Source organism: Corylus avellana, chromosome 3 (assembly GCF_965113065.1).
Source record: "Corylus avellana chromosome 3, dhCorAvel1.hap1.2, whole genome shotgun sequence".
Lineage (NCBI taxonomy): Eukaryota > Viridiplantae > Streptophyta > Magnoliopsida > Fagales > Betulaceae > Corylus > Corylus avellana.
The window spans coordinates 3072351-3080877 of record NC_142492.1 but is presented as its reverse complement, the minus strand read 5'-3'; the positions used below and the strand labels follow the sequence as shown (position 1 = coordinate 3080877).

The following is an 8527-nucleotide window of genomic DNA, read 5'->3' as shown; positions in this document are numbered from 1 at the left end:
TGCCGAATAGCAAGAACGTGACGCTAGCTACAAGCTGGCCCTACACAACATCGCAAAGTCAGAAAAAACTCTGTCGACTAGGAGCCTTAAAATCATCAAATCAAGGTCGTTTTCTGTTAATTGTCATCCTCCAGATTCAATTGGTTGAACGTAGATTTTTTTGTTGTTGTTGTTGTATGAAGTGTTAGCAACTGCATGCAGACAAAACAAGCAGTGAAACCAAGAGATATATCCATCCATGGCCTTCCAAGATGTACAATACATATATATCCACGCCGGCTCTTTTAGAAAAACCCATTAACTCATTCCATTTGGCAGTGTTGGCATTAGCTTCAGTGAAAAAGATACTAATTACGGCCTGCCAATAATGTCTACTGTAAGAGAGAGAAGTTATTAACTTGCGTGTATAAATTTTAGTTGGGTTAAGAGTATATATATCGATCGGCAACAAAGTTATTTGAAAGACAGCCGGGAATGGGGGCGGCCAAAGGAAGCATTTTCCGGTATGCAGATCGGCTGGACATGCTGCTGATGCTGTTGGGGACATTGGGGAGCATCGGAGATGGGTTGCAGACCCCTCTGACCATGTTCATTCTAAGCGATGTCATAAATGAGTACGGAGGTGGCAGTAATTTGACAAACAATGTTGTGGACAAGGTAAGCCTGTTGAATTCTTAGTGTTTTGCTATAACTTTTCTTTGTAAAGTGTTGATCAGTTATTTTGTTAATGAAAGTTGCTAATTCATATAAAAAAAAAAATTAAAAAAAAAAAATATTGAAAGTTTTGTTTTTGGCCAACCCCATCAGCCACCAACTGCTGTCACCATTGTTGGGGGCTCAAGGCACATCTCACTCCACAAGTAACAGTTTCTGTGGGAGACCACCTCTAAGGACTAATCCAAGGGTGGATTAGTAGCGCAACATCAACATAGTAGGATAATGGTGTGATAAAAATGTGATTTCTATCATTATTTTTTGGGAAAATAAGCAATACTGAATACTACATCCTCACCCCATGCTGGAAAATTGTGGCAGTGCCTATCAAGCATTGTTAAAAAAAAAATAAATAAATAAAAAAAAAAAAAAAAAAGAATCCAAGGACCGGTGAGCACTACTACATCAATTCAGTGAAATGAGAGTATAGTATATAATATGTCTTTAGAAAAATATGCCACAGACCGCTTGTGCTTTTTGCACTTGTTGATTTTAAAATCCTTGTTTCTAATTTAATGATGATTTCAAGATCTATGTTTTGAATGTTTGTAAATCAAGATCTTTGTTGATATTTCTATCAAATAGAGATAAACACCAATAAGATACTTGACTTGGTAGTTTTATCAAATAAATCTTCTTATCCAAGAGTTGTAGTTCCTCCCACCACATAGAGGCTCCTCTTTTGAATTTGTATGCCGCCAATTTTACCTTGCAGTCCTTAGGAATACACATGTACTCGAAGAATCTTTAGATCTTTGTCACCCAATCTGAAAAATCTCTGATATGAAGATGACAATTGAAATAGGAAAGATCGATCTTCATCCGGTAATCATTAGACTCCCCACCAACAAATTCTTGGCGCATCCCTTGACTTTCATAGACTCCTCTATATTTAGCATCCCTTTAATTCTTAACGGGTCCCATCGGCATTTTAGCAAACGCCTCCTGTAGCTTGTGTAGAACGCTTCTTGTAGCTCGCACTTGAACTTCAAAAATTTGGCTCTCTTGAGAGATCCTCCTTCACGATTGGCTTATAAACTGCATTAAATGTTTTGGTACTATGTATGGTCATAGTATTGAGCCATTGAATATTGATAGGTGAGTGGAGCTACCAAAGAAAAAATAGCTATCATCGGGTCAATGCCGATAGAGTAGGCCGTCGTGGAAGTAGGTTGCGGAGTGTGGTGATATGTTACAATCATAAGTGTTCCACATGATTTAAGTACAATCTTAAGAATGCATATATAAGCAATAAGCTCGTAAGTACCCTCTTCTTATAAGTTGATTTTTAAGGGTGAGTTCTATCTAAAGTTTGTATGAAATTCTTACCTTTTGAAAATGCAAACAACACAGAGGCGGGTTTTTTATTTGAGAAAAGATTGAAACATGAATAGAAGCAAAGAGTGAGATTTTTGGTTACCTAGATCTGAATGGTCGAACAAATGGGTGAATACATGAAACCCTAGCTCGTGTTCTAACAAGAACCAATCTTGTTCAAATGAGACATCCGCCTGAGAGTTTTAAACTTAACTGACTTAGCCTAAAAACTTCATTTTTCTCAACCTCAATATAGGCTCGTTTGGCAAGGGGAGGTCCAGCACTGTAGCTGGAACGGCACTGTTCCAGCTACAGTGCGGAGCTGACATGTGGTCAGTTTTTTGATTTTTTTATTATTTTTTTTTTAAGCAAAATATTAAAAAAAAAAAAAAAAATAGAGGGAAAAGATGGGGTGGTTTCAGCCACCCCTTGGCCAAAATGGGGTGGCCGGACCACCCCATTTTTGGCCAAGGGGGTGGCTGGAGCCACCCCTGGCCGATCTGGTGGTGGTCGAACCACCCCCGTGGCCAAGGGGGTGGTCCGGCCACCCCTTGGCCCCCCAAAAAAAAAAAAAAAAAGGGAACCGGTGCCTTTGGGGGTGGCCGGACCACCCCCAAGGGGCTGGGGGTGGTTTCCCGTATGGGGTGGCCGAAACCACCCCCAGCCCCTTGGGGGTGGTCCGGCCACCCCCAAAAGCACCGATCCTTTTTTTTTTTTTTTTTTTTTTTTTGGGCCAAGGGGGTGGCCGGACCACCCCCTTGGCCACGGGGGTGGTTCGACCACCCCCAGATCGGCCAGGGGGTGGCTCCAGCCACCCCCTTGGCCAAAAATGGGGTGGTCCGGCCACCCCATTTTGGCCAAGAGGTGGCTGGAACCACCCCATCTTTCCCCTCTGTTTTCTGTTTTTTTTTTTTTTTTTTTTTTTTTGCTTAAAAAAAAAAAAAACATTTGAAAAAGCTGAAAATGTCAGCTCCGCACTGTAGCTGGAACAGTACCGTTCCAGCTACAGTGCTGGCCCTCCCCTTGCCAAACGAAGCTTATAAGTCTCATATTCAACGGCTTTCATACAACCTGAGAGGCTAATTTTCATCCTTATTGGAGGTGTCTACCATTGTTCTTGAGCTTAAACAATTTCTACATTTTTCCTTATTTCATCATTGTCATTCAAACCATAGAAAAGCCTATAGCCACTATAGTTCTAGGTTGAAGCGGACAAGGTTGATTCATGAAGGCAATTCGTGCAGAAGAAGCCAAAAGTTCTAGAGCCATTGTGGTGGGAGGTGAACTTGTCGATTGTCGGGGTTACAAAAGTTTTGTAACTAAGATCAATATGTAACACAAATCTTCTATGGTGGATGCTTTTAGGGTTGGCTGGTTTCTGGAGCAATTTTACTTTTGAGGAATACTTAAAAAGGTTTTCACTTCATTACCAAAATCTTTGTGTCGTTTGATTTTATGCTTTCTTGAATTTTAGTATTGATAATTGTGGTAATTGGCTTAACAATTGGTTTGGTAATATTGTGTTTAACAACTTGAAGACTAAATCAGAATTTTCACAAATGAATGGAGTTTAATGTAATTTTGTAATGCCCTTGATAGTCCCTTTTACTGTATCTTGGAATTTAGTGCTTAATGCAATTTGAATTTGAGAACTTGCTTCTATCATTTCCATTTTGCAGCATGCACTCAGGCTGCTCTATGCTGCAATTGGAGTTGGACTTTCTGCTTTTGTGGGTATGTCACACTTTAGTTCTAGTAGATTCTTTTAGGAATCATCTTTGGCTTGAAAGAAGTGCTGGTTAGCACATAAATTTAAACCTATCTTTCTTATTGCATTGTGGTCGACATTGGCTCTTGCAGAAGGGCTATGTTGGGCAAGAACTGCAGAGAGGCAGACTTCTCGGATGAGAATGGAGTACCTGAAAGCTGTCCTTAGACAAGATGTTGGTTTCTTTGACAACCAAGCTGCTGGTAGTTCAACAACCAACCAAGTTGTGACACTCATCACCTTGGACGCCAATTCAATCCAAGTTGCTTTATGTGAGAAGGTTTGATTTCCATGGCACCCTTCCCTTATTAGGCCTATAACAGAGGAATTAAGCAGACATGAGTTCCCAAAATCATATTCTAAAACTGCAGAGACTGCAAAGGCCTAGCAAGAATGTTAGTTTTATTATGTATTTAGAGAGATAGAGAGACTTGTGGGAAAAAGGTTAGCTCTGAATTCCTGCCATGTCAATCAAGTGGAGTTGCTGCACTCCCTTTAGAGCATAGACTGAGGGAAAAGCAAGAGAAAATTGTTATATAAAACTCCTCTTCGTCTGTACGCTGCTTATTGAAATTGGTTTCTTTTGTATGTGCAGATACCCGACTGCCTTGCTTTCATGTCGACTTTCTTCTTCTGCCACATATTTGCCTTCATACTTTCATGGAGACTTACACTGGCGGCTATACCACTTTCAGTAATGTTCATCACTCCAGGACTTGTGTTCGGAAATATCATGCTGGGCCTGATAATGAAGATGATTGCATCTTATGGTGTCGCTGGAGGGATTGCAGAGCAAGCAATTTCTTCAATAAGAACTGTATATTCTTTTGTGGGGGAGCCTCAGACACTAGAAAGATTCAGCCGTGCACTTCAGACGACATTGGAATTTGGAGTAAAACAAGGATTTGTAAAGGGATTGCTGTTGGGGAGCATGGGAATTATATATGTAGGTTGGGGTTTCCAGGCTTGGGTTGGGACTTATTTGGTTACTCAAAAACATGGGTGGACATGTGTTCGTTGCAGGGTTTAATGTGCTCATGGGAGGATTGTGAGTCATCTCCTTATAACTGATCACAAGTTTCTCACCAATTGATTTCAATCTAGAACTAATAAATTTGGTTTTGTAATTTCAGGAGTGTTTTGAGCGCGCTCCCAAATCTAACTGGGATTACAGAGGCTACAACTGCGGCCTCCCGGATTTCCGAGATGATTGATCGGGTTCCTACTATAGACTCTGAAGATAAAAAGGGGAAAGCTTTATCATATGTGAGAGGAGAAATCGAATTTAAAGACATATATTTTTGTTATCCATCAAGACCTGAGACGCCAATCTTACAAGACTTCAACCTTAAGGTTCCAGCAGGTAACAGAGTAGGTCTTGTTGGGGGTAGTGGCTCAGGCAAGTCCACTGTCATTGCACTGCTTGAAAGATTTTACGACCCCATTGAAGGAGATATACTCTTGGATGGCTACAAAATAAGAAAACTTCAGCTGAAATGGTTGAGATCCCAACTGGGTCTAGTAAATCAGGAACCTGTTCTGTTTGCAACATCCATTAAAGAGAATATACTATTTGGGAAAGAAGGAGCTTCAATGGACAGTGTCATAAACGCAGCCAAAGCAGCAAATGCACATGACTTCATTGTCAAGTTACCAGACGTATATGAAACTCAAGTAAGCCAACTTCTACACTTCTAGCTCAGAATATCTTTTCTAGTTTGCTATGCTTGTGTGAAGTTTTTTAAGGTACTACAAGAAATACATACTTCCAAGTAAGATCAGTGGAGGATGCTCCCTAAGCCCCAAAAATGGCTTTCTAGAGCATTTATTCATTTGCAGATGATACTTTGCTTCCATAGGAATGAATTACTGTGGCTTTAAGATGTTTATTTAACTCGGTAGGACATGAATTATGACCTTTTGAAATTTTTTAGCATTTATCATGTAATTGAGATGACATAGCAGCAAAAATCAGCTTCTAAATTAGAAAGAGCCTGTAAAAAGGAATAATCAATAGCTGATTTTTATTACCACATCATTCAAGTTGTATGGCAATCATATAATAGTCTACTATATAGCATTTCTCTTTAATAAATGGTTCCAGCTGCAAGCTGCTTTCAGTGAATACTTCATAACATGTACGACTATGGTATCCCTAGGTCGGCCAATTTGGATTCCAATTGTCTGGAGGTCAGAAGCAACGAATTGCCATAGCCAGAGCTCTACTCAGGGATCCAAAAATCCTGCTACTCGATGAAGCCACAAGTGCTCTAGATGCACAATCTGAAAGGATAGTACAGGAGGCAATTGATCAGGCGTCGAAAGGGCGGACAACAATCACCATTGCTCATTGCCTGTCAACGATCAGGACTGCGAACCTGATTGTGGTTCTTCAAGCTGGCAGAGTAGTTGAGTCAGGTTCACACAATGAGCTGATGCAAATAAATGGTGGACTAGGTGGGGAATATTCCAAGATGGTGCAGTTGCAGCAGGTGGCAATTCAAAATGAAGCTTCCAACATTCCCAGTTATTCAATAGAGGAAAGAAGCCACCACAGATGGAGAATTCCATCAAGCCCAATGAGCGTGAGATCAAGCACTTACAGCTCTCCAATGTTATATCCCTTCAGCCAGGCATTTTCCATGGGCACACCCTACTCCTATTCCATCCAATATGACCCTGATGATGACAGTGATGAAGAATATGTGAAGAAATCTTCCTATTCTTCTCCTTCCCAGTGGCGTTTACTGAAAATGAATGCGCCAGAGGGGGGAAAAGCAGTGCTTGGGTGCTTGGGAGCCATAGGCTCTGGAGCAGTACAACCCATAAATGCCTACTGTGTGGGATTACTCATATCAATCTATTTCCTCCCTGAACCCGAAATGAAGTCTAAATCCAGAGTCTTGTCCCTTGTTTTCTTAGGCATTGGTGCTTTCAACTTCTTCACCAATATCCTCCACCACTACAATTTTGCAGTTATGGGAGAAAGGTTGACCAAAAGGGTGCGGGAGAATCTACTCAAGAAACTAATGACCTTTGAGATTGGATGGTTTGATCAAGATGAGAACACAAGTGCAGCCATTTGTGCAAGGTTAGCAACTGAAGCCAAACATGGTTCGGTCGCTTGTCGGCGACCGGTTGTCATTGCTGGTCCAAGCAGCTTTTGGGGCAACCTTTGCATACATACTAGGACTAGTCCTCACATGGAGGCTATCCATTGTAATGATTGCTGTACAGCCATTAGTCATTGGGAGCTTTTACGCGAGGAGTGTCTTGATGAAGAGTATGGTTGCCAAAGCCAGGAAAGCACAGAAGGAAGGAAGTCAATTGGCAAGCGAAGCAGTCATTAACCAAAAAACTATAACTGCTTTCTCTTCTCAGAAAAGAATATTGGGGCTCTATGGTGCAACCTTAACAGGTCCTAGGAAGGCAAGTGTTAAACAGTCCTGGGTTGGTGGTTTTGGCCTCTTTAGCTCCCAATTTTTTAACACAGCTTCGACAGCTTTAGCATTCTGGTATGGTGGGAGGCTGCTGACGCAAAGACTAATAGAACCAAAGCATCTTTTCCAAGCATTTTTGATATTACTATTCACTGCTTATATCATTGCTGAAGCTGGGAGCATGACAAGTGATATATCTAAAGGAAGCAGTGCCATTCAATCAGTTTTGGCTATTCTTGACCGGAGAACTGAGATTGATCCAGAGAGCACAGGTGGACTACACATTAAAAGAAGAATAAAAGGATGTGTGGAACTTAAAAATGTTTTCTTTGCATATCCTGCAAGACCTGAGCAGGAGATCTTTAAGGGCCTGAGCCTTAAGATTGATGCAGGGAAAACAGTGGCTCTGGTGGGGCAGAGCGGTTCCGGCAAATCTACCATTATCGGGCTGATTGAGAGGTTTTATGATCCTTCAAAGGGATCCGTATATATAGATGAACAGGATATCAAGAGCTTTAATTTGAGAATGCTGAGGTCACATATTGCATTAGTCAGTCAGGAGCCAACTCTTTTTGCTGTGACCATACGCGAAAATATTGTCTATGGGAAAGAGAATGCTACTGAGTCCGAGATAAGAAAGGCTGCAGTTCTTGCCAATGCTCATGAATTTATAAGGTATGGAAACTATAGGAAATAATTGCAGTATGATGCACATATTGCTGTAAACTAAGGCAAAAAAAAAAAAAAAATTACTAGGAAACAGAAACCAGCAGCTTGTTTGTTGATAACATATTCATGGCTTCAATTGCAGTGGAATGAAAGATGGGTATGACACATACTGTGGAGAAAGAGGAGCTCAGCTATCAGGAGGCCAGAAGCAGAGGATAGCACTAGCTCGTGCAATACTAAAGAACCCTTCAATCCTTCTGTTGGATGAAGCTACCAGTGCACTTGATAGTGTGTCAGAGAATCTCGTTCAAGAAGCACTGGAGAAGATGATAGTTGGCAGGACATGTGTTGTTGTTGCTCACCGGCTGTCGACAATACAGAAATCCAACTCCATTTCTGTGATCAAGAATGGAAAGGTTGTGGAACAAGGCTCCCATAACGAACTCATTTCCTTAGGCCCTGGTGGAGCATACTATTCTCTAAAACTACAAGGCGGCAGCTCCCCCAAACGATGAACTGGTATATCATGTATTAGTCCGTCCCCATATTGGTCGTCTGAGTTTCACATGGAGATAATAATTACTATCAATGCAGATATGTACGTAATTATTTGTAACAA

At 41.1% G+C, this 8527-nt stretch overlaps 2 protein-coding genes across 2 annotated transcripts; both read left to right on the top strand.

The window, feature by feature from the left end:
• Nucleotides 1-474: 474 nt before the first annotated feature.
• LOC132176366 (putative multidrug resistance protein) lies at nt 475-7149 on the top strand. The gene is made up of 7 exons (XM_088514132.1): nt 475-657; nt 3711-3765; nt 3892-4079; nt 4395-4616; nt 4750-4847; nt 4933-5473; nt 5959-7149. Exons 1-7 carry the CDS (start codon nt 475-477, stop codon nt 7147-7149), a joined length of 2478 nt encoding a protein of 825 aa, XP_088370258.1.
• Nucleotides 7150-7750: 601 nt separating this feature from the next.
• On the top strand, nt 7751-8430 carry LOC148586690 (putative multidrug resistance protein). The gene is made up of 2 exons (XM_088514923.1): nt 7751-7914; nt 8051-8430. Exons 1-2 carry the CDS (start codon nt 7766-7768, stop codon nt 8421-8423), a joined length of 522 nt encoding a protein of 173 aa, XP_088371049.1. The 5' UTR covers nt 7751-7765; the 3' UTR covers nt 8424-8430.
• Nucleotides 8431-8527: the final 97 nt, after the last annotated feature.